This window comes from Haemaphysalis longicornis, unplaced genomic scaffold, assembly GCF_048455015.1.
Source record: "Haemaphysalis longicornis isolate Haplotype H1 unplaced genomic scaffold, Haemaphysalis longicornis Haplotype H1 scaffold_2, whole genome shotgun sequence".
NCBI classification, from domain to species: domain Eukaryota; kingdom Metazoa; phylum Arthropoda; class Arachnida; order Ixodida; family Ixodidae; genus Haemaphysalis; species Haemaphysalis longicornis.
In genome coordinates this window covers 241,775,853-241,801,957 of record NW_027526295.1, presented here as the reverse complement: position 1 = coordinate 241,801,957, position 26,105 = coordinate 241,775,853, and the positions used below count along the sequence as shown (strand labels likewise).

At 46.8% G+C, this 26,105-nt stretch overlaps 1 protein-coding gene across 5 annotated transcripts in view; it reads right to left on the bottom strand.

Annotated features, from left to right (window-relative positions):
• The window catches only part of Lrp1 (LDL receptor protein 1), a 135,804-nt gene that overhangs the window by 22,874 nt on the left and 86,825 nt on the right, over positions 1-26,105 (bottom strand). For 2 of the 5 annotated variants that reach the window (XM_077699959.1, XM_077699963.1), the window contains 22 exons: positions 25,671-25,793; positions 24,410-24,538; positions 22,566-22,774; positions 22,198-22,385; positions 20,955-21,181; positions 20,303-20,491; positions 20,003-20,141; positions 19,140-19,360; positions 18,047-18,181; positions 16,868-16,987; positions 16,088-16,330; positions 15,593-15,709; positions 14,967-15,083; positions 14,015-14,134; positions 13,778-13,897; positions 11,727-11,840; positions 11,475-11,603; positions 8,671-8,948; positions 7,154-7,332; positions 6,063-6,313; positions 3,396-3,638; positions 1,270-1,434 (listed from right to left, as the gene is read on the bottom strand). In XM_077699959.1, the coding sequence (XP_077556085.1) occupies positions 1,270-1,434; positions 3,396-3,638; positions 6,063-6,313; positions 7,154-7,332; positions 8,671-8,948; positions 11,475-11,603; positions 11,727-11,840; positions 13,778-13,897; positions 14,015-14,134; positions 14,967-15,083; positions 15,593-15,709; positions 16,088-16,330; positions 16,868-16,987; positions 18,047-18,181; positions 19,140-19,360; positions 20,003-20,141; positions 20,303-20,491; positions 20,955-21,181; positions 22,198-22,385; positions 22,566-22,774; positions 24,410-24,538; positions 25,671-25,793 (3,756 nt within the window). The remainder of the gene's footprint in view (positions 1-1,269; positions 1,435-3,395; positions 3,639-6,062; positions 6,314-7,153; positions 7,333-8,670; positions 8,949-11,474; positions 11,604-11,726; positions 11,841-13,777; positions 13,898-14,014; positions 14,135-14,966; positions 15,084-15,592; positions 15,710-16,087; positions 16,331-16,867; positions 16,988-18,046; positions 18,182-19,139; positions 19,361-20,002; positions 20,142-20,302; positions 20,492-20,954; positions 21,182-22,197; positions 22,386-22,565; positions 22,775-24,409; positions 24,539-25,670; positions 25,794-26,105) is intronic. The other 3 variants (XM_077699961.1, XM_077699962.1, XM_077699960.1) reach the window with 3 other exon arrangements.

The following is a 26,105-nucleotide window of genomic DNA, read 5'->3' as shown; positions in this document are numbered from 1 at the left end:
ATCGTGCTCAAAAGTGCTGTAACCAACGGCTTTTCACCCCCCCCCACCGTCAAATGATGTCCGCATTAGTTGGTAAATTTAGGTTCTTCTGTTTTTTTGCAACAAAGACACGGCACTGCAAACAAAACAAACATACACCATGCCACACAGGTCTCCCGTGCCAGCAGAATGCCTCTGGTCGGTTTCCCCTCCCCCTTGGCCTTTTGCACCCAATCACTCTCTGTGTGCTAGCGCCGCGAGCAGGATGAGCAGGTGTCGAAGGCCACCCAAGCGATGCTGCCTTCCTGTCACCATGGACGCAACAAGTAGTCATCATCAACACCTCAACTCTGCCAGGAGAAGCGCACTTGCAAGGGCACTTGAGTTGCGGTGTTCGATATATGGAAATATGGAAAGTGCCTGTGAACAGGAGTTCGATACACATGTAAAAAAGTGCTATACTTTTAAACAGGATTTCCAAGGGGATGTTCAGACTGTTAGATATAGGCAATAATTCAATATATGCAGGTTTGATATATCCAGGTTCGACTGCATGCCACTCTGACTTGAAAACATTACTGGTGACTTCCAAGGAGATTACTTGCAAGTGCTACGAACATACTGCCCGAACAATAGCTATAAATGGAATGACTCTAGGCATACCATTTGCAAGGACTCATTGCTGTGCTACATGGTCAATAACGTATAGGAAAATGAATAGGAGTGCTGGCTGTGGCCTTAAACAAATAATGTGTTTTGATAGTTTCCCCGCAGTGCTGCGCGACAAACATTCACTTTGCTCTCCTCCTTGGGTGCCTGTGTATCTGGTATGCGTCACTGTGCACCATCACACACATTTGCTCAGACTGCTTGCTCTCTGCCTGGAACAAACTTAGTCGGGGCACGTGCAAAACTGGCTGCAAAATATCGATGTGATCATGCGCACTTACGCCAAACAAAGAATCTGCAAGGGCTGGGAGGAAGGAGCGGGCAATGGGTAAGCAGGTGTGGCACTACCTCATGAGAAGCTTTCTGTAGGTTCTGCAATTGCTGCGCGTGGCGATCGCGGCAGCCACAACGTGCACAAAGACTCATATCAGCGTCACTCATTTACAAGCAGCAAATTGAAACACAGCGCTTCCAAAGAGTGACAATGTGATTGTTCTATCCGATATGCAGACAGCAATCTATCGCTACAAGCAGTTTATTCCTCTACTACAGCCCTGATGCCCCAGTTGACGGGGCTAAGCTGACTTATTGTTACAAGCGGGGGCTGCACACCCTGCTCACCGTCGGGCGAGGGTGGGGTGGGGGCCACGATTGTGCAGGCGTTGGTGCTGTCCACCGTCCTCGTCTCCACCATGCCATCGGGGCAGAGGCAGCTGAACTCCGAGGCACTGCGCAGCAGGCACAAGGCACCCTTGCCGCAGGAGCCCGTGCCGCAGGGGCTGCCCCCTGTGCAAAACACAGCAAACGGGGTGCAGTGAAGTGCACGAAAGAGAAGGGAAAAGTAAATGGCAGCAGAGGCTATGAGCCACACCCATGTGACGTCAGTGTGCTCGCCCAAACAAACAAAAGGCCTGTGAAACAGAACTTGGAAGAACAGCCCATGCGTGGCCCTCTGTCTGCCATCTGTCTGTGCCCACAAAACATCAAGAACCCCCATGACGCCCATTATAGTTTCTCCAGCACTGCAGCAGCGAGTGCATCCATCCTGCCGTGTTACAAGGCTGCTACATTTAGATGAGAGAGCAGGCTTCTCAAACTAAGAGGACAAAAACCTGCTCCACAAATGTGCAGATCTCCCGGATACAACAGGAAAGGGTCAGCCTGGCCAAGAGAGAAGGAAAAAAAAAAAGTTTTTCTGCCACAAGGTGCATTAGTATACATGAATGAAACTCCAATCTGACACACCCCACATTTCTTCTTTAAAAGGGGCTCACTCAAATGTGGGGGAGTGTGTAAGATGAAAGAAGATAAGGAAAGAGAGTGCACGGTTTCATACTACTGCAGTATTCTGCTACAACTAAATTGACGGTGTGTGTGAAAAATTTCGTTGAAGCGAAAATTTGTTGAGGCGAAATATGCCTCAACACACCACGGAAGGGCAAGAACAATGGCCCTGTATATTTCTGCATCATTGGCAGCATAATACAATGCTTAGAAAAAGGAGTGGTGTGCAATTATGTCGTGCTTATTCGAATAACAAACATACCAATGGTTATCTGTTTTTTACCTGTACGCAAAGAGCACGTTACGAAGGGGGGGAAGGGCCAAGAAATGCAGACGCAAAACATATTGTTGTACAACAAGGCGTGTCCACCGAGCTGATTACTTGCAGATAGCTGCTAGGCCGTCAGAAGCCCCCCCCTGGCTCGCGGAAGGCGTGGTGCCAATTTCTTATCCTCTGACTGGGTACGGCAGCAACTGAACTTCACAGGGAAGCCGGGCACGCTTGCATTCAACTCGATTCCGCGCTCGCGATAGGATGCCGCGGGTTCAAGACTAAACACGAAAACATTATTTTTGCTTTTGACTTTGATGAATTGTAGAAAGAAAACTGCAAGGACAGCTGCTCACATCGCATACATGACAGCGCCGCGCGAGCACATTCACGCGATTTCAAATTAATGGGGATTGGCTTTAGCTCCGGCTTGGCGAACCAGGCCTGCACCTCATGTAAAGACGGCCAGCCACATCATTATCACCACCAAACAATGGAGTCACCTATGAGTTTGTTTTAGTTTTGGGTGGTTGTGTGGGTGCACAGCCACGTTTTCAATGAAACTAAGTGCCCTGAATGTATAAAAAGTTACGGATAGCTGGCGTTATGCTTATTTTATTGTAAAAAAAAATGTTCAAACCCAGTCCCAGCGAGCGAAAATTTCGCTGAAGCAAAAGTAAGCCAGACAAATGGTTCGTAGTGGCGAGGACTTTGTTACATTGACTTCTATGGCTAACTGATGGGGAAATATTTCGTTAAAGTGGAAATTTCGTTGAAGTGGGGTTTGTTGTAGCGGGGTTCGACTGTAATATATCTATCCCGGCAGTCACGTGCCATCATGGAAGCCGCCATAGCAGCCAGGTAGCGTCCTTTTCTTACTTGGCCTGGCTTGCACATACCTTCTTGTGGCCCCCAATGGCAAAGGTAACATACTTTTTTTGTGTTCAGGCTACACGAAGCTTTCAAAAATTCCTGACAAAAGGAGTATTTCATTAGCCATACTTTTACACTGATCCAACAGCATTAGACAGTCCCTTAAGAACAATAATTACAGTTCTTGCAGGCACAGGCAATTTTTGAGCTCACTGTCCAATGATGCCTAGTAAAGATGGACACTTTCCTGTGGTGCACGAAAGCCCGCCCGTCAAAGTACGGCCAGCCGTGAAAAAAGGTGGGCGCCCCCGGTGCTCACCCGGTGGTGGGCCCTGCTTGTGCTCCTGCACGACGAGCACGTCGGTGGCCCGGTGCAGGCCTCGGATGAGGTAGGCCGCCTTGCTGCCCCCAAACTTGCTCACGCGCAGGATGGCGTTGCTGGGGAAGGTGGTGATGAACAGGTGGTCCTCAAACACGTCCACCCGGTACGGACTCTCCACCTGATGCTGCTGGTGGCTGGAATGGTGGTGGCCCTGCTGCTGGTGACCCCCATCGTCCGCTGCTGCCGCACACCCACCGAGCAGAGCAGAAGAGGAGGAGAAAAACGGGTTACGCTCTCTAGACTCCCAGCCAAGGACAAAAACAGGCGGGCAGATGTTGCACAGTAAAACGAGGATCACATTCGTTTTAGCTGCCTGGCAACCTTTGATGCACGCAGGAAACACTCCCCCTATGCCATGGTTATTAACCATTTGAGGGTCGAATTTTTCCGCCAAATGCGACCCCCCAGGGTCGATTTTTTTTACTGCTGATTTAAATTCTTCGGATGAATCTATTTTGAGAAAAAATTATCGTAATTTTTTTAGGGTGACCATAAAGTGACAGAAAAATTGTTTGTGTTGTTACATACATGTGGTTTATTATGGCGTTACACAAGAAAAATTCTAAATAAAAAGGAGAGAGTAACAAGCCGGCACCTTTTGAGTTAATCAAAATCAGATAGACATCAGTTTCGCGGGCGCAAGAAGTGGGAAGCGCCCAGAGGACAATACCGAAACCAGCCGCTGCGCCCGCGCGGCCGGATGCAGGAGCGGTAGACGGTGCACCGCCCATAAAATACAAAAAAAAAAAAAAAAAAAGGAGAAAAGAGCCTCATCAGTTTCGCAGGCGACCTTGGTCTGTGGCAGGCGCAAAAAAATTCCCCGCATTTCCCCGAGGGGAAGAATGGGAAAGTGCGAATGCACGAGTTGAATTTGCGCGGTTCGGTAATGTTCGCGAAAGAGAGATCACACACACACACACAACTACAAAGAAAGAAAGATGCATTTATTCACAGACACCTATTTGTGTTGTCGTTGTACTTGATTGCTAGAGCGGATCTCAGCTTTGAAATTTCGTGTCAGTACTCCTTTAAGAAGGTGCATTACCCCTTCTCACGCCCGATTCTTGGCCAATCCCCCACGTGGGTATGTGCCATGTCAGCGGCCAGGCAGCGCGCGCCCATCTTTGAAATTTCGTGTCAGTACTCCTTTAAGCGGGTGCATTAGCCCTTCTCACGCCCGATTCCTGGCCAATCCCCCACGTGGGTATGTTTCATGTCAGCGGCCAGGCAGCGCGCGCCCATCTCCCCCCGTTGCTAAGGAAGACGAGGAGCGCGCGCACCCACAGCTGTTGCTATGCGGACTACAGCGGCGGACGATTCAGGCTCGCTTAAGAAGTGCATTCGCACTTAAAAGCGAGAGGCACCCGGGTGCCCGGTGGGCCATACCCAGCGCGCCCCCTCGTTAGCGGATGTGCAAGCGATAGCCGGCGCGCCGCTGAAGAAAATCATAAAAAAATAAAAAGAAAAGCCATCAACGCAAGAAAAAAATACGACGTATTTCCGAAGTGTGGCAGCACATGCCAAGAAAGAGAAGTTGGAGAAAAGCCGCACTTTTTAAACATACAAGCAATGCTGTACATGTACGTCATTGACCATTTTGAAAGTGTTTGCCGATGCTGTATATGTACGGCCGTGACCCCCAAAGGGTTAAAACAGTGATCTTATCGCAAAGCCCAAACCATGAGCACAACAAGTGCAGAGACAGGTGTATTCGTGAATTCTCCGGGTGAATGAAATTTTTGAACAAATACCAATGGCAATGAATGCTCAAACAGGGTTGATTCCAAATCTAAAGAGTTCACACCGAAAATCTAAAGAGTTCACACCGCAAGCTTTGTAAATAATTCAAACCCTAGACATTTAATGCACTTAAAAATACTCAAACGTGCTTTTAATAACATTTTTTAATGATGCATTTTAAGAAGATGCTTTGAACAACCAATCTGCCCAATAACTGTACATTAAATGTTGTTTTAGCAACACAGGATTGCGTGGAAAAGCCTTTCCAAGCATCAAATTCACAACTGTTTGGGCAAAGTTGCCACATGTTCGTGTCACCAGAGCACTGGAAGGTGGGAATAAGTAGCCTTAGCAATAGTGCGGGTAGAGTAATTACTATGACACAATTTATTTCACTTCACTGAATCTATTTCCATTTTGAATTAACATTTCTTGGTGCACCAGAAAACCTTTGCAAGAAAGAAATTCTCACAATGAGCAGTTTTCATGTATTAGATAACTATGGCAAATGAGTGGCTTGTCTTATGTTTGGTGCACACCTTGTCACCCAGCAAGATCGCAGCAACTAGACACCCCCTCCTCCTCGTTTTCCCTGTGCTGCGTGTTGCTTGTTGAGGCCAAAGGAATGTATTATATGTACCCCTCCTCTCAAAGCTGTGAAGGAGATTGTCAAACCTCCCTTTTCCGACTAGTGCAGTCATGCAATGCATGCTGACACACTAAAATGTGCAGGCCATGTCGTTTAGCAGAGATGCCTTGTTCACCAGGCCTGTGAGACAGCGCTATGCTGTTGTGGCTACACACCCCGAAAAATGCCTCGGGATTCCCGAGGTACGAGAAACAGGGGAGCAGAAAGCGTTTTACCGTGCGCACTGTCGTTCTGTGCGGTGCGGTTCATGGCCTCGTACACAATGTGGCGCAGTTTGCCTTCGAAGTTGGCCGTCTCCACCAGGGCGGCCTTGCGGTCGGCCCAGTAGATGCGTCCCGCCGCATGGTCCACAGCGATGCCCGTGGGCCAGACCACCCGGGCATCCACCAGCGTCCGGGGTTCCGAGCCGTCCAGTCTGGCACGGCCCACCCTGGGCTTGAAGCCAGCCTCGGTCCAAAACATGTACCTGAGGAAAAGCCCAGGCCAGTTAGTGGGCACTGCAACTCCCTCTCTCTCTCGGGGAGAAAAAGCGCACTACGAAAAAGCGGCAGATGCTTGCTACACAACCAAGGGTTATATATACGCTGAGAGATATGGTGATCAATTCCTGGTTGTGAGGTGGAAATGAATGCTAACCTTAATTCTTCTTCCAGAAAAAAAGGGGAAACCTGTGGCTGAAGAAGTTGGCTGCATATGTGACACAGTGGTCTCATTTTTACAAAAAACAGGAACTACTGTTCACTAAAATATAACCATATCTCTACATCCAAGTGGTATAAAGCCGCTTTTGAGAAAACAATTGTCATTCAGGGTATGAGGGTCACTCGTTAGTGATAGAAAAAGCAGGAGAGGGAAGATGTCGTTTTGTATGCAGAACACAAACGCTATGTACCAGTACTATGTACCAGTACTATGTACCAGTACTATGTGTACCAGTACTATGTACCAGTACTATGTGCCAGTACTATGTACCAGTACTATGTACCAGTACTATGTGTAGTACCAGTACTATGTACCAGTACTATGTACCAGTACTATGTACCAGTACTATGTACCAGTACTATGTGTAGTACCAGTACTATGTACCAGTACTATGTACCAGTACTAAAATTATTACAGACTGATGGCATTTTCTCAATGTAGTCACTCATGAGTACTTTGCGCTGTTCAGTCCAATCAACGGTATGTTAAGATATCCGTAAGCCCGTGTATACATTGAAGCAAAGAAGAACTAAAGCAACTTCGAGCAGCACTACCACTGAATTTACACAATCCAGCGACAGCGCTCTGTGGTGTAGATGCGCACCCTGACTGAGGGTCCACAGCAATGTCGGTGGGCTGGTCCAAGTTCTCCGAGATGAGAGTTCGCCGCAGGCGGCCATCCAGGGAGGCCACCGAGATGGTGTGTTCCCCGGCATCCACCCAGTACAGCATCTGGCCAACCCAGTCCACAGCCAGCCCTCGCGGCTCCGTTAGGTTGCCCAGCTGAGTAGGAGAAAAAGAAAAAAGGAATTCAGGCTTAGTTCCTCTTTTGAGGCAATTGGTAGAGGCGTACAATATCGAACAAATAACGGCTGTGTTCACGCATGCACGCACACGCACACATTCTTTCTGAATCCACTTGTCATGTCAGTGAGTTGTGGACACACATTCTCCTTTGAGAAAAAGGATTCATGTCTTCACTTGTCATTGCATGGCATGACCAATCACTCTTCATCCTCATTAGGGGAGAAGGAATCATGACACCTGTACTCAAAGGGGGGGGGGGGGGGGGGAGGAGGGAGGGGGGAGGGCGGGCATTGGGCGTGTCATTCTATGCCACTGTCTGTTCACCATATCCCATTTTCTATGTGCACATAATATTCTACACAGAAAAGAAACTGTGTGTCAACACCGTGTCAAACACTGGATAAAGAGCTATGGATTCAATGTGGGCATGTTAGTACATGCCCACATAAAGCCATGAATACAAGGCAACAGGGAGTTGTGGCAAACCCCCAAGCCAGTATTCCCAAGGTTGTTTTGAACAGGCTAAAATGTGCCATCATTTTAGATGTTTTTTTAACTTCCATAATTTGGTCACACCGAGAGTTAGACTAAAAAGCCAACACGAGCCTCTTCCTTGGTCTTCTCCTTGCCATAAATCAGACAAAGCTGGCCAGGGCTGGGCATGGCCATTGTTTGCACCTAAATTTGCCACCACCCTACCAATGGCCTCGTGACCTTTTCCCCACTTTTTTGAGCTCTCCCTTCTGGCAGCTCTTGGTATGTCTTTAACCATAACTCTCCACACATTCCATGTGAATGAGGGTGTTCTCTCCCGCCTTCCTCTCTCTGTCAACGCATGCTCCCCGCCTTTTGTTTCTGTACATTCAGATGTAATGCACTTATTAGGGTGAAATAAATTCACTTTTTTGATGCACAACTGCTTTCCTCCTAAATACCACACAAACAACAGACCCCGTGATACTCTATTATATATCAGAGTCCTCTCAAGCTCAGCACTGAATAGGATGAACAAACCTTGACGGCCCGTTTTCAGTGTTTCTGTCAAAATGCTGGTGAATAACAGCCTCAGCTGGCCACACCTGAAAGGTTCCGCTGCAATATGTTCAAACAAACATTGAGAGCCGAAATGGTTGGCCTAGACTTTCCAGTAGTGCAGTAGCTCTCCGATTCCCGTCATGCAAGGCAGCAGAAGGCCAGAAGTACGAAAAGCTGTGTCGACCACACTACACGTGTCGGAACATCCCAGAAATGTGACAGGTGCTGGGAAAAGTACAGGAGTAGCACACCGGGTGGCAGGAGCGTGCCTAGGCTCACCAGCATGACAGTGTCGTCGCCGACCATCCGCTTCTTCCTCCCTGCAGCACCCTTGGGAGGCGCCATGGACACCAGGGTCCGGCGGTAGATGGCGCCCATGTGCAGGCTCGCCCAGAACACCAGAGTCTGGGAGCGGTTGTAGAAGAGGTCCACGGCATGGATGCGGTTGGACGGGTCCAGGTTGCCCAGCATGCCTTCGCCATCCTGGTGGACGGTCTTGTACGGGTCCAAGTGGCGCAGGTCGTTTTCGCTTGCCACCAGCAGGAAGGCCTTGTCACCTGAGGCACGGGGCACACACAGTTAGTATGGTCACAAGACTCCCCACCTGGGCATTGGCAGTGCCAGCAAAGCGGTAATAGGTAATAGTTCATTGTAATTACGATGCATTATAAAGCTTATGTGGTGGTTGCTATACTCCGTCTCACACAAAGCGTGCCATGCAGGGGAAGCTATGGAAGTAGTCCGCAGCAAATAATAAACAAATGGTATCGCTCCACCTCGCATAGTGGTTCAGTGAGTATACGATGCGTGCACCGTGGAATAGAACACGTCCAAAAGAATAGAACACGTCAGAACAGAACTACATCTTCCAACAATCTCATGTGCACTGGCAGATGACCCAAGGACAGCCTAGCAACTACGTGCACTCGGATGTGGCTTATGACCTTGTACCAAGTAGGGCACAACTGCGTTTTGTCCAGGGTTACCACAATGTTCCAGGTATCATCTCCCACTAACTATTGGCCACTGTTGAAGTCGGCGTCTCCCACACACAGTAGTACCAGTTAGCACAGGTAATCAGCACGGAGTCCGCGATGTACAGTGCCACTACACACTGGCACACCAATGCCTCGATGCCATATAAAGAATCAGATAGCCATATATATCAGATAGTCAGACATATAAAGAATCAGATAGAATCAGCAGCATACTGCGGAATGGATCGGTCAACCCCCTTGTCCGAATAGGTCTTCAGATCCCACCATGCCGAGGCCAAATTTTTATAGTAGTTTATTACAGTCAACCGGAAGTGATGTTCTTGTCCCAGCGATTTTACATGCAATTAAATGAAAGCAATCGCTTGATAATTTGAAGCTAAAACACATTATTTCAGTTAATGGGAAGTTATTTCAAATAAAAAACACTGAGATGGCCGTCATTTCTCGATAAAATTCAAAATCTTAAGCACCAAACACCGCTGTGCTCTGCACTATGTCGGCGCCACTGCAACTGAGGCAATGCATAGCCAGTAAAGCAGCAGTTCAATTGAGACTCGCGCCAGCATACGCATCCCTCTCTTTTCAGGTCCCCAAGCTAAGTTGTTGCTGTTGGGTACGGGAAGGCCGACCCGAGCTGCGCTCCCTGGCCTCCGACATACGTGTGGTAGCGTGGTTTGAAGCGAGCGGCCAGCCAATGTTGCAGCCGTGAAGAAGTCCAGAAGCCGTAGGCAAAACATAACTCGTTTACTTCATAGCGAGAGATGAGCCGAAGCCGAAGAACAATGCCCCGACGGGCGAGGTTACAGTACAGGACTCAAGCAGAGTGACAGCATTGATTCACTGCTCAAACAGGAATGAAATCCAGCGCTTGGAGAGGTCTTATTTATGCCCAAAGCACTAATGGTCGAAACAAGCGTTCCCTCTAGATTAAAGCGCTAACGGTCGAAACAAGCGTTCCCTCTAGATTGTGCACACGTCACAAACGGCACAGACACACACAACACTTTTTCCAGAGTTCATGAGCAGTCGGTAGTAGCGGCGCACGCCGAGTCCGAGAGAGGGGAGAGAGGAGGTCTCCGCTGTGGACACGGGGCTTCTGTGCCTTGGTCAAGTCTCGGCGTGTTGCGTCGGCATGCTACCAAAGTTTGATCACGCCGATAACGAGGCGCCACCGATCCAGACAAGTCGAGACGTGCAAGCGTGAGTCACCGACAGGGGGGTGGGACTGCTTGAAAGGAGCATGCACTGGAGGCTTCGCCGCACAGCCGAGGAGTGTTGCAGGAAAGCACGGCGGCAAGCTGATTCGTAACGTTGCGCATAGTGCCGTGTGAGCAGTTTGTGCGGTAAATGCTTCGTGCTTCAATTCTACCGATAAGCCTCAACTATAAGGGAAACCAGTGCTGTGCGCTTGAATTGGTGATGACAGTCAAGATTCTGAACAAAATCAAGAAAGGAGACAAGTTGTTGAGACTAATAACATTGCTGTTCTAGTGCTTTTTGTTTAATTGGAAATTCGATTAATTGGAAGTTTTTTACGGTCCCCGTGGACTGCGTGTTAAGGGGAGTAAACTGTAATTATAAGATGGTAAAAACATACAAGAGACTTTTTACCAGAGACCACCGTCAAAATACAGCAACAATTGCCCTCACTCCCACCCTCACTAGCACAGAGCAATGCAATGTCCTGGAAATCTCATGTCCACTGTAAAAACTGTTCTAGTGTTCATCATCTATTGCTGGCTTGCCCAAACACCCACCCACCCCAGTTATCAGGTTCGTAACAAAGGAAACGGCTTGCCCCGCAACAGCACTAACAACCCAGACCTATTTCTGTTTCTCAATCTGAACCGGACGCTCAGACATGATCTCCTCAAGTCCAACACCTAATGGCCATTCAAACACAGTTTTGGGATAAGATGCCTACTCCCCTTCTCTTCAGCCCTTGCTGTGCCATGCAGTGTAGCAAACTCTGGCTTGCACCCCGCCCTTGCAGCAAGGGATGGCGACCGCTCATGCTCAAATGCCTTTTGTGACAAGCTGTGCTGCTGTTGGCCGCACCTGCTTAGGGCCTGCTTGCCAGCTCACCTTGTGCCACACACGAGCTGTTGCGATGGTGGTCTCGGATAAAGCCAGGCGTGCAACTGCAGCTGTGGCTGGCATTCTTCTTGATGTTGCAGGTCTGGGAACACGTGCCAAAGCTGCAAGGTCCTGTGTCTGGAAGAATGTGGCGGCAACCGTACATTGCTTACACAAAGACACAGGCGCAACTACTAAACAGACCAGCAACATTCGAGATTAAAGATAAAAACACGAGAGACAAGGCATTCAAGTTCTTACCACAGTCGTCTTCATCAGAGCCGTCACCGCAGTCATCCGCACCATTGCAGAGAAATGCACGCCCTATGCAACGCTGGCTCTTGCACTTGAACTGGTCCGCCTTGCAACGATGACCTAGGAGAGCACGCAGCTCATTTACATGCCACACACATCCACTTCTTAAAATGAAGCCCGAACAGCATTCACGAGTGAAAATCAGATACATACAGAGGTTCCAAGAACTCGAAGGTCAACGAAAGCATTCAATCAAACTACAGCAAACAAGGCCAATATAAAAGGTAGCAGCGTGGGATCTAGTGACTAGCACAAAAGTTCACTTTCTTTAAGGCTATGCTAAGACTACCGACACAAAAAGCCATGTTGTGATCTATGGACGTAAAAAAATGGCATGTCACGCCAGTTTGGTTGGCCGAGACGTGAAATGACGTCATTCTTTAAAGTTATTATGACAGTTGCGGCAACAGTCTGAACCCGGCCTAACTCTCCTTCGGCAATCTTTTTCGCTCTTTCAGTCCAGGTTGTTTTTTCCTCAGAGCAACACAGCTTCAAGTGCCGTTTCTCTTTCCTAACCAGCCCCCTCCCGTGGGGGCATTTGTGCAACTTCCAATGCTTGCACTCTTAGCCCAGTGCACAGTCAGCACAACTCCTGATCAATGTGCCACACTGGTCAGCAGTGCCAGCTACAAGCCACAACTAATGCGACTGCTGGCCACGTTGCCCAATCATCAGCCCTGTTCACTAGACAATCCAATGGCAGTTGGAAGCAATGCAAAAGGCCAAAATCATGAGCCACATCTCAAAGTACATACAAATTTTTTTTTCACTAGCAAGGCTACAAAAATAACTTGTCTAGTGTTCTGGGGAACTGCAATTGTGATGAGATTTTAAGAAATGCCACAATTAATTACAGCACGCTTGCATTCACTTAACATCCTCGATGTCGGAGATTTCTACAGAACCATTAGAAAACTGCATAAACACGAAGCTAGACAGAACTATATTTTACAGGATCAATATCTAAACACATAACGCCAGTACCTGACCCAAAGATCATCCTTGATGTCCACAATCATAGTTAGTGCGCTTTTCATTCATCTGATGACAGCCTCTTTTTTCATGAACAACACTCAGCCTTACCAAGCAAACAGCAGTTTTGATCTCTGGCATACCACCCTAAACCCAGCCCCACACAGACAAAGAGATTGGTGAACAGAATAATTTTGTAGCTAGAGCCCACAACACTGCCGGCTAATGAATGGCAAAAGATTTTCCTTGGCTACCAAGTTAATTCCCCCTTCTTACCGGGCTATCGTTCTCAACATTGAATGTCTAGGACACCTTTTTCTTTTTTTCTTTCTTTTGTTTTGTCTATTTGTTAAACAAAACAATTCCTTCCCAACTCAGTTGGTTGCCATTGAAGTGGATTTTCCTCAGCAGAATATGTGCTACTACTATTGGGAAACTGCCAGTACGGATTAAATAAGAAGTCATATAACTTGAGCAGCCCTGAAACTTGTTAAAAAAAAAAAAAACATGGTGGGCCAAACAAAAATGTATGACAAGCGACAGGTTCACAAGTTTCGGATGGTAATGACCATTTAATCCCCTTGGTTTTTGAAGCCTCTGTGGGACGCCCTACGACGGTACGCCGGGCTCTACTTGGGTCCGTTAAGTCGCTGTGTCGAATGATTCCGGCAGTAGCTTGACATCGAGCGTTATAGTGAGCTACGATGACAAAGCGAACCCCCAAAGTGCTCTGCACTTAATATCTAAATTTGTCTGAACCGCTAGAAACTATACATGAAGTGTACAGGTCTTAATTAAAAAAACAGTTCACAGTAGCAACTTTTCATAACTTGTTAGCTACTAGCTTGGCAAATCCATTTATGGCAATCTGCAGCAGCAGCGCCAGCTGACACCTGCAAATAATGACTGCAGCATCCTGCAAAAGCTCTGCCACGTTCATAAACTTTTTCATGCGTGGACTTACTGACGGAGCTGCAAGGGAAAGTGAGCAGAATTTCATAACGCGGGACGAAAACTTTACTCACACTGCGGAGTGTCTTCGTCTGATTTGTCGCCACAGTCGTCTTTTCCGTCACACATGCTTGACCTTGGCACGCACAGGCTGTTCTTGCACTTGAACTTCCCGGGGGGACACGCAAAGTGCACTGCAACGAGGGGCAGAACCGCACCGGAACAAGTGCAGTGTCAAGTGGGGGTTCATCTCGGGGAAAGAACAAAGCATAGAAAAAGGGGGCAGCCAAAGACTGCGAAGGCTCTCTTACAGCAGAGCTGGTGATCTTCATCTGAACCGTCCCCACAATCGTCTTCGTTGTCGCACTGGAAGGCCCCAGTAATGCAGTGGCCATTTTGGCACTGGAATTCGCCGCTCTTGCAAGCTATGTCTGTGAGAATCACATTGAGAAAAGAACATGTCACTGGTAAAAAAAAAAACCTTGGAACAAGACATGTTGCCCCACAGGTTTAAATACAATAAGGCCAATCAAAGAGGTCAACGAGGCCCTGGTCAACGATGCACCGGAGAACATTTTTTAAAAATTGCCACGTATTGTAAGAACTGCTGTTTTTACAACGCATCAAACAAAATCAGTCATAGCATATTTGGGGTACCAAATCTAAAAGCACCAGTACATACCAAGGACAAACATGCCTCATAAAAATTTTCTAATGTGTTACGACAAATCCAATAAGTTGATCTAGAGTTCAACGTGGGTTATCCATGCTTTACTGGTCATCCGAGATCAGTGTGCTTGCCCGAGATCAATGTGCTCCGTTCAGGAATGCTTTGTCTTTCTATTGCAACAAGCCATGGGTTCATCAGAAACCAATTGCGTTTTGCTCATCAATTTAGGCTCACTCAGCGTCGGTCAAATTTTCTACTTTGGTTGGCTCTACAGATTTATCAGTGGAATGCCCAGTCGACGTATAGCATTCAGAATTGGGGGGAAGAAAAAGTGCTCACTATGCCACGTTCTGACATTGCCCGACTGTTGACTTGGGGAGCACAAAATCACAGCTTTTACTTTTGAATAAACTAGATTACAAAATGTCACGAATTTAAATGCATCTCGGCTGAGCTGCACCATACACTGGGCAATGATATACCTAGTTTTACGTTTCTGTTTACAAGGGCTAAGTAAATTAATGCGAATAAAGCACATATAAAAAGATCAAAATGAGAAAAAAAAAAAGAATAATAGCCAAATGATTACTTACTGCAACCTTCTTCGTCTGACCCATCTGCACAATCAACGTCCCCATCACACCGCCACTCCTTGTGGATGCAGTGACCGACAACCTTGCAGTAAAACTCGTTCGAACGGCAGGTGGAATCTGCAGGCGAACAACAGAAAGAGGACAATGAGGTCACAATGCTAGAATAACCGGCCCGGCCTGTCCACGTGACGCAAACTAGGCGCACTGGTTGCTCAGTTTTAGCGTACGGTTTTAATTTGGCATGTGTATGTGACAAGTAATCGTCATGCAGATGAAGATTGTAGCGCAACTAACAGTCTTTTTTTTTAACGAGCAATTATTACAAAACCAAAGATAGCATTGCTGACGTACAGGACACCTGACAGAACGGCTTGCTTCTAATAATAGAATAACATATCCTTCCATTTAGAAAATGCCTCGGTGTTAAAAACCTCTAGGTGAAAAGAATGTTTATTTTCATTATAAATTTCAGTTTCTATAACATCATACCAATTGAAAAGCTCGGCTACAAAAATCCTGTAAATGAATACATATAAACTTCATAATGCACTAAATGGAGACAACACAGCAAGTTGCAAAGTTATTGCCCAAAAAGAGAGAGAAAGGGAGAAAAAAGCAGCACGCACTGCAGTTGGTCTCATCGCTGCGATCTTCGCAGTTGAACTCGCCATTGCAGTGCATGGAAGCCCGGATGCATCTCCCGTTGGCACACTGAAACTCATTGGTGAGGCAACTTCGATGTTCTGTGTGTAAGAGAGAGAAAGAGGCAAAAGGCAATGGCTTCCAAAAGACTCTTCTATGCTGTGCCACTTTGCCTTCATTCCACTGCGCATCCAGCTACAACTGACCCCAATGTTTTATTTGAGGTTACAGCTAACTTCAAGTTATTAATATGAATGGTAACGACCCAATGGCTAGCTATAACCAACATGAACTGATGTTGCCCTAGTGCATTGCGAGATAATTTTGCCACATTCTCCTGAAAGAGGCAAGAGAGGCGCCTTTACAATGGCTCCTACTTTTCAGGACTGCTCCCTTATTTGAACGTTTCCCCCAGCCCCTTCTGAAGCACTGGTTGTAAAGCAAGCCCCGCCACTGCGGGGACCCCGGTGCCCCCTCACCGCAGCTCTTCTCGTCCGATCCGTCCCCGCAGTCGTCGTCGAAGTCGCACTGCCAGTGGCCGGGCAGGCAGCGGCCGTTGGTGCAGCGGAAGTAGTTCGGGTGGCAGCTCATGGCCTCCTCGTCGCACGAGGGGCCCTCGTCCTCCCGGCCCGAGCAGTCGTAGTCCCCATCACAGCGCCACGCCAGGGGGATGCAGCGCCCCGAGGAGCAGCGGAACGAGTTGGGGGGGCACTGACGGTCCGCTACAAGGCAAAGACGGAAACCAAGACACGTTGCTTTCCTCAAGAACATCACAACTCCGTGTGCGCTGACAAAGCAGGCCCCAGTGACGTTAAACGCTTTCACCCTGCTGACCACTCCTTCTCTGCTGCCGTATAATCTCCCCTTGTTCCAGCAGGAGCCCAGACATTTTTTGCTATAGGTAAAGTGGCATCCAATTAAGTCACCAACACAAACGACACCTTTTGCTCTACAAAGCTACAATCGTGGGAAAGGTTGGCAGGTGCCTGCTCAACCTACATGGCAAATTAAGAGAGATGTCACCAGAAAGTTTATGCAAACAGACTGTGCTGACTGAAATGAAATCGCACTGGATGCAACCCAGTCATTGTGCAGGATTTTTGAAACAGTTCAGTTGGGTGAAATATTCACCCAACTGAAGAAAGTAATTTGTACTACCTGCTTGAGAAAAATGATACCAATACAGAAGGCAGGGGATACTTGTATTTATAGGCACAGGATGGCAATCACACCACACCATGACATATGGAAGTTCTCACCGCAGTTGGGCGGCTCATCCGATCCGTCAAAGCAGTCATTATCTCCGTCACATGTCCACACCTCGGGGATGCAACGGCTGTTGTTGCACTTAAACTGGTTGGCTGGACAGATCTTGGGCGCTGCAAGCAATCGAACAGTTATATTAGCAAGTCTTCCCTTGTGACACGCTGTGGGAAAAGAGTACAAAGAAAAAAAAGACAGCTATTTTTGGCGACACAGGCATAACAGCCCTCCTACTTAGCTAAGACTTGTCCTTAAAAATTAACAAACCATCTGGATGCGTTAACTTGGTGCGAAAACCCCTACACTAACATACAGTTTCTTTCATAATACGGCGGAATCTTGATAACACAATCAAAGTTGACACAAAGTTTGGAATGACACGAATATGAAAAATTTCCCCGCTAAAGTGCACTGCTTCCAATGAGCTGAACTTCAGCTGTTACAAATGCATTCTGGAACCAAAAAAAATTACATCAATTAATGAATGCTTCTGCAACAATGATATTGCCTCAAAAAGTGGCCCTGGCTCACAGACAATTTGTGTACTTCCAGTTGTAAAATGCCAAAGCAATTTTATGATCGTGCTGGTGTCATTTCATTCACTACTGAACATGATTATATTTCAAAGGCATTATAGAGTTCACACGCAAAAAATATGTGTAAAATCAGAGAATTTTCTACTAATGCGTAGCATTCTTGTGCCGCTTGTCTTGAGTGCGAGTTTTTTTCCAGCCAAATTTTTTGGTTTTTCGAAATTCTGTCCGACCAATTGTCTCAATTTATGCTATCATAACAATTAGAGGTGGAACGTCCACAAAATCTGCATTTGTGTGGAAATGCAGGGCGTTACACGGTTCGCCATTTTCACTATTTCCTTACATTTTTCTTATTTTGTGATTTTTCAAAATTTTGTTCGACCAATTATCTCCATTTACGCTATTATAACGAGTAAAGGTGGAACCTCCACAAAATCTGCATTATTAGGGAAATGCGGGGCGTTACATAGTCCTGGTTGTGGGGGTACTTGGCAAAGAATGATTAAAAAAGTGCTTACTAACAGCATATGTGCAACAGGCAGCCCGTTATTACGAGCCCAAGAGAAAGCTGCCATGGTGGTATCAGCTCAGGGGGTCAATCAAAGACCAAGTTAGAGAAAGCAGAGGAGAGAGGCTTACGGCAATTCAGTTCGTCTTCCCCTCCACTAGTGCAGTCGATGTGGCCATCACACCGTGAGGTCACCGATATGCAGTATGCCTGAGATGTTTCGTTTCCAGGACACTTGAACTGACTTGGCAAGCACGTATACTTGTCTGCAAGTGAAAAGACATCATGAAAAGATACAGCAAGGTGCCTTTGGTTGCGCAAATGTTTTCTTCTTATTGATTGCCAGTTTGGTGCTTTTATAAGACCCACAACTATTTCGTGAAATGCGAGAAATTTATTGATAGATACTTTTTTTCAGGGAACAGTACAAGAAGAAGGTCTGATCTGGGAAGACATATCATCTCAGCATGCGGTAAACCATGGAAACTCACAAACTGTCACATCAAGCTCAAGAGAGGCCACAAGAGGTCCAGGGGATCGCAAGTGCAACACAAAGTGTTGCAACTCGCTAAGTGTGAGAAAACAATAGATGGGATGCTGAAAAATTTTTGAAGGTGCTTTTGCTAATGAGAAATGAGGGCCTGTACTATATTTAAAAAAAAACAACAACTAATATTTAAGCTATTGTCAGAAAAACTGACAAGACGTATGTGCTGCAGCATGGTCATGTCAAATAAGAAGCCAGTTCTTTTGCTTCATTTTATATGCTATATTTTGTGAAGGTCTGATAGTCTTTTTACACCAACCTGCTGGATAGATGGTCAAAGAGCATATACGATTGTAGTATAGAAGGATCAAGAAGTGCCATAAGGATTATTTTATGCTTCTAGCCCTTTTACATAAAAAGGAAAGTAGTATATCGAAGAAGAAGTCACTCAATTCTAGTCCCTATTCTAGCATTCCTTCTGTTTAACAGTATTCATTCCATCGCCAGAGTGAAGGAAAGGATGGGTAATGGGATCATTATACAACTCCCCAATAGGGGACAGACACTTAGGAGCAGATGTACACGCAGATTTGGACATCAAAGTGTTTGACAAGCCCCCAAGTGATGCTTGCAGTACTAACAGTCCTGATCTTCTCCCCGCATAAAAACAAGAGCTGCCTACTTCCCAACACTGCAAGAGCTTGCCTAACGGAAAGCAGCCATCGAGCAAGGCTCACCGCAGTCGTGCTCGTCGTCGCCTGCCTTGCACTGGGGCTTGCCGTCGCACAGCTGGCTGGGCTGGATGCAGAGCCCGTCGGCACACTGGAACTGCCCGGGACTGCAGTGGAATGGTGGGCAGCTGGCCGGCTCGTCTGAGCCGTCCCCACAGTCGTCCTGGGTGTCGCACCGCCACAGCGCTGGGATGCACTTGTACGTCTTCTCGCACACAAACTGGGAGCTGCACACAGGGGGGGGAAAAAGGGGGAGGTTGGAGAGGAAGGGAAATGGCACGTGAAATTACGTACTGCGGCCTTGCACTTTTCCTTTTTTGCATTATAAGTTGGTGAGGTATGAAGTTTTTACTTTTGTTTCCCCTTTTAGATTCCTATGAATGCTGGATAGTTAAATGTCTAGCCTTGTTCTAATGTTTCCCATTGGAATGTTGGAATACTGCTTTTCTGGCTGCCCAGCAATAGTCCCTCTAACAAAAGTAATGCTACCTCACATTTCTTTATGATGATTGCTTTGGTTCTTTCTTTCAGAATGTGTTCCTACCTTTAAGAAAAGATTCAGAATGTGTAACAAACTTGCAACAAAATGTAAGAAAAAGAAGGAAATAAATATGAATTCTCTTTGTATATTTGAGCCAGTTTAGTTTGTTTCGGATAATACAAAATTTCGGATGGTACAAATACTTTTTGATTCGTATCATCAATATTCCACTGTATTGAAGCTTCAAATGCCCATGGTACCATGTTAAAGCTTAGAGAAACACCAGCAATACTGAAAAAGTTAAAAGGTTGCAGCCCTCGTACCCTTTACAGCACAAAAATAAAAAATGGCTAAAAACTTTGCCAAGCACAGCATGGGCACACCTCACCTTGTGCAGTTGTTTTCACACGACACGGAGTCGCCTTGCAGGACGTAATTTTCGGGACAGGCACACGTGGATTTGCCACCTGCTTTCAGGAGGCACAATGTCGCACAGCCACCATTATCCTGGCACGGATTATCAGGCACTGTGGAGGAAAGAATTAGACAGCGTCTAGTGTCTGCCCCATCGCAGGCACCCTGGTGCCGCAAAAGTTGCATCAAATGGGAAAAGGGGCTGCCAAGCAGAAGGCAACTTTCAATGGAAAGCAATAAAACCACCACCGCAGCAGGATGCGGGCCCACTCACTCGGTCTCTGCCTCAAGGGGTGCTGCACCTGGATGTCCATGGGGCGGATGTTGGTGTGCACCAGGGTGGTGATGTTGGAGCAGTTGTTCTTGTTGCAGTACAGCACACCCTTGCTCTCCCAGTCCGTCCAGTACAGCTTGTCCTCAAACAGGGTCATGGCAAACACATGGTGCAGCGGAGACGAAGGGCCTGTGCACGGAGGCAGGGCAACAGCACCCTCATTACCACTCGGGCAGGAGTGTGTGAGATTGACAAATTCGACAGCAACTGCTCTTGGTGCACTGCAAATCTAATGCTTGCCATCTGAGATGGGCCGTATAAATGAAACAGGAGCTCCTACTAAAGTACAAATTGTTCTCACTCGACGTTGAGCATGCCTAAACAATACAAATGAAAACTTGAAGTGCCTTAGCCGGAACCACAAATTTTACAGGTATCCAGAGTTAACACCGGGGCTAAGGTTCACAAACTGAAGCTCACTTTCAAAAGGTTAAAATGTCTGCGCGGCAATTCAAAAGGCACTTATTCCGTGGAACAGATGCCAACGGTTTACTTCTGGAATTAGATATTTTGTGGTGCTTACTACAGCAAAATTCCAGTCCCAGCTGCTTAGAGCTCACAGCATTAGAAGTCGAAGCCAAGGTGTACAAACCGTTTCGAGCGAGGATGCGTATGTTGCCGCCATCCAGGTTACCAGTAGCAATGTAGTCATGCTTGGCGTCAGCCCAGAACAGCTGGCGGGTGATCAAGTCCAGGGTGAGAGCGTTGGGCCAGCCCATTGACTCGGAAGACTCGTTCACAAGGACCCGCACATTCGTGCCATCCATCTCGGCCTTGCCAATGTACGGGCGCTGACCCCAATCCGTCCAGTACATGAAGCTGAGGGGTAGGGAAATATGTGCCAGGTACGGCTGCTCAAGTTTGTTACACAATCAACAGCAAGTGCAACTACTCTGTGTCTCTTTAGGAAACATGTAGGCACAAAACTTGGCAAGACACAAAGTGCACATAATTTAATTTGGATTCAAAATTCCTCATTTGTTTAAGCTGCATGGCTTCATCGCATAGCCTTGGCATTTTCTCGTCCACACTCTTGAACAGGATCACTCACACCACTTGTAGATGAGGCAGCACCCATCGTTATTTTCTGCTACACAGCACACAGAACACAAACGCAGCCACCACGAAAACTAGACGAAAACACCTGGTGTGCTGGGTCAAACAACTTGAACGGATGATCACATTTGGTGCTAGTACATTGCAAAATGCTGTGCCGCAAGGGCAGAGCCCAATGCCTAAAAACGGAAGAAAAAAAAATAATAAAGCCATTCCACTCAACATGGACGCTGACAGAAGAGCAGAGAAAGTGATTCGCCATAATGTGCTGTAGCGCCGTTATCCGCTCACTGCTACCACCCTAAGCAATGCAAATTTCCCGCCTCCATGGTGCTCGCACGCCCCCTGCCTGAAACAATGCCAGCGGGAGTTTTGTCTTTTCTGTGCTTGCTTTTCCTCCCGCACGTGCCAGCGTTGCACTGCCACTTTTTTCACTTACTATCGCAAAAACCAACCCAACGAGCGTCCCGAACTAAATGAACGTGGGTGCTGCCGGTTAATTCTATATTTTGCGTCAAATGTACCTGCAGTTTTTTTTTTTTTTTGTGCTAAACAACGGGGAGATGTATGACAAGCACCAGCGTTTCATGAGTTCCGAACGGTTATGACTATTTGAACCGCTTGGTTTTCGAAGCCTCTGCGGGACGCCCTACAACGGATTGCCGGGCTCTACTTGGGTCCGTTATCTCGCGGCACCGCCTGATTCCGGCAGTCGTTTGGCATCGACCATTACAGCGAGCTACGACAACAAGTGCTCTGCACTTAAAAAGCGGGCTCACCCATCGTAAGGATCCACAACGATAGCCCGTGGCTCCTCCAGTCCAGTCCTGATGAGAACCTTGCGGAACTTCCCATCCAAGTGCGACACCTCAATCGTGTCCTTGCCCTTGTCGCACCAGTAAAGGTTCCGGCCAACCCAGTCTACGGCCAGGCCATCCGGGTTTTGCACAGTGGTAGAGTGCAAGACCTACAAGGACACAGAGAAAGCGTGCGACAGTAAGACAAGCAGGGCAAGGGGAACCACTGGCCACCTGCGTTCGCGAAACGGTGGTATGACAAAAGGCAAACAACCTAAACAGGATACCACTGTGCCTGTTGCAACAAGAGACAGGAAAGGGGAGGGACGCAAACGAGGTGCCTGTCGTACCTCAGGCTGATGCTTCCCCTTGATGCACTTGCGCTTGATGGAGCTTCCCACTGCAGTCACCTCCGACCAGTAGATGTAGTCTTCAACGGAGTCAAAGTCCAGAGCCACAGAGTTGGTCAGGTTCTCGGCTAGGAGCTCCGAGCTGATTTTGCGCAGGTCAAGTTGCCGAATGTAGTAACGGTTCGAGAGCAACAAGTGGGCCCGCACAGCTGCACGAAAACAGAGACAAGGGAAAAAAAAATGAGAGGTGCATTGCAGTACACATGGCAAGACACACATAACAGCCTAAAGCAAGCACCATTGCGACTAGTAAAAATGCTGTTCGCAAACTATGCACCCTGGCTTGATAAAAGAACCTATCACATTTTGCCTCTTAACTGGTAGTAAAACTCTAGCAGAGGAAAAAGATGACATAGACTGAGTGGAGGAGGTGAATTACTAACTGAAGATGTGCATATAGGATGTGTCCCTTCATTTAGTTCATTTAGCTGGCAACAATGTTTCAGGGCTGTCAGTTATGGTAGGCAGCATGTGCAGAGGGTGCACAAAACTGTAGTATTTGTGCCCCCCCCTCTCAGACAAACCGCTGCGACAGTTGGCATAGAATTAAATTTTAAAACAATATTAACCCTTTCAGGGTCACAGACATACATATATGTCCTCTGCAAACACCTTCAAAATGGTCAATAACGTATATGTACGCCAACTTCTCTTGCTTGGCATGTGCTGCCACACTGTGGAAATACGTCAAATTATTTTCTTGCGCCGATGGCTCTTTTTATTTTTTTATGATTTACTTCAGCGTCGCGCCGGCTATTGCTAGCGCATACGGTAAAGAGGGGGCGCGCTGGGTATCGCCCACTGGGTGCCCGGGCACCCTCGCTTCTTGCCCCTGCCACAGACTAAGGGCGCCTGCGAAACTGATGACGCTCTTCTCTCTCTCTCTCTCTCTCTCTCTCTTTTTTTTTTGTATTTTATAGGAGCGGTACGCCGTCTATCGCTCGCGCAACCAGCCATGCGCCCGTGCGCAGCGGCTGGTTTCGGTATCGTCCTCCGGGTGCTTCCCGCTTTTTGCGCACGCAAAACTGATGTCTATCTGATTTCAATTCACTCAAAAGGTGCCAGCTTGTTACTCTCTCGTTTATTTCGAATTTTTCTTGTGTTACTCATGAATAAACCACATGTATGTAACAACACAAACAATTTTTTTGTCACTTTATGGTCACCCTAAAAAAAATACGTTAATTTTTTCTTGAAATAGATTCATCCGAAGAATTTAAATCAGCAGTAAAAAAAATCGACCGAGGGGGATCGCATTTGGCAAAAAAATTCGGCCCTTAAAGGGTGAAGAGTGTCGGTGTGCTAATGTGCAGTCCCAGAAACTAAGGCGACAGTGAAAACTACAGGCAAACTTGTGTTAAACAAGATTTCCCTAAAACAAGCCCAATTTCTCTCTTCGTACACATTAAGCCAATAATATTCTTTTCATTTGGAAGGGGGGGGAGGGGGGGGAGGGAGACAGGATACTAGGTTTTCTTTCAAGTTAAAACACTGATGGCGTATTTACACACCTATGAATGGTGCAAAAAAAATGTTAGAACGAACCCAATTTTGAAAAAATGTGATTTAAATTTATCAAAGTAAAATTTAATTTGTTGTGAATCGTGTCGGGCTAAGGGTGTGCACGCCCAGAAGGCAACCTGTATAGCCGCAGGAAGCAATTCTGCCTGAAATTGCATTTTTGATTGCTTTTACATACATAAAAAGATTTACAGTATTCAGATGGCATATTTGGGCATTAAAAATTAATTTGGAACAGTATGATATGTATGCTGCACACTTACAGGAGTTTGCCTTGCAGGTGCGGCCCCCGTCAACGGAGAGGTAGCCGTCAGCGCACGTGCAGGCGAACGACCCGTAGGTGTTGCGACAGTTGTGAGTGCAAGGAAACCTGGTGGCACACTCATCCACATCTGCACAAAGAAAGATGCCCAGCATCATCATCGTCACGTTGTCATGAACATTGAAGTAGACACCATAATGAACACTGCAATCAGCACTATAATGCCGTGCTTAAATATACCAACATGCGCCCGCGGCAAGATCTTGTTCACTAAAAAACACCCAAGACAACTGTCATAAGAAGAAAATTATTCGGGGAAAGCCACAACACAATTCTTAGGGGGTTAAATCTGCAAATAATGCGCTGCCGACAACTGCTTTTTTTTTTTTTTTTTAGCCAAGTGTAATTTACAGATTCCTGACATTGTACCTTTTATTTATTTATTTATTCAAGATACCCTCATGGCCCCAGGAGCATTACTGAGGGGAGTGGTACATGAGCAGTACAACACAAAAAAAGGACAAACGTAAGACAACTTCGCATCGCGTTTACAAGGCAAAGGAAAAAAGATAGTAATACAACCAAAAACCTGTAAGCGTGTTCATACTCGTAATGAAACACGTACCAAAAACAAATACGACATGACAATCACAAAGTGTAAATGCTATTGTCAACAGATGACCCATGAAAAAGAATTACAAGACAAAGTACACTAACGCAATATATGACACATTGTACATAGAATGAAATACTTCACTCAGCTGATGGAATACAGGTCATTCAAACGTCTTTTGAATTCGTCAAAATCGTTGATAAGCGCAATTGATGCTGGTAGGTGGTTCCACTCTGATGCTGTGTTGGGAATAAATGAATTGGAATATGCAGCAGTGCGACAGCGCGGAATGCCAACCTTGCGAGAATGATCAATGCGTCGTGAAATGTAAGTGGGAGCGTTTAGGAGTGCATTTTTTAAGTCTGTGTTCTGGTGATAAATTTTAAAGAATGGGCAAAGACGTGCTACCCTGCGCCGCAATGCAAGATTGGGTGGTGATAATGTGTTTTTCATTGCGGTGACACTAGCTAGACGGTTATAGTTACCAGAAACCCTGCTGCGGCAAAGTATTTTCTTAATGCAGAGTTTATTTAAGTAAGACAATCTTGTTGCCTTCGACCAGCCCCAAGGCAGACTTGTTTCTTTCCCCACTAGCACACATGCTTCAGCTAAATGTGCACTGCAGGGATAAGTACTTTCGTGAACCAACCTTCGCAAATGCGGCCGTCGAACCTTGGCTCGAAGCCTGGGTGACAGCTGCACTTGTATCCTATCGGACGATCCTCGCAAAGCTGAGAGCAGGCATGAGTTGACAGCTCACACTCGTTGACATCTGCAAAGGTCAAGCGGGACATCAAAATCTTCCGTGTTAACTCTGGGAAACAACACAACAGAACTATTCACTGAAAAAAAGCCACACATGCTCTGCAGAAAAACAAGCTTTTTACACTGCCACAAGCGCTTTATTTAAGGACAAGAGAACAGCGGTACGGGGAACAGGGGTTTCAACTGTGCAGTGAGGGCAGTATGCTGATTTCTGAAATGCAGCGTAGACCGCTTATAACGTATGCCGTGCGAGCCGCGAAAACCCGCACTATAAACAAAACATGCGTGAATTGAACCATATCGCAAGCTTTCAATCATT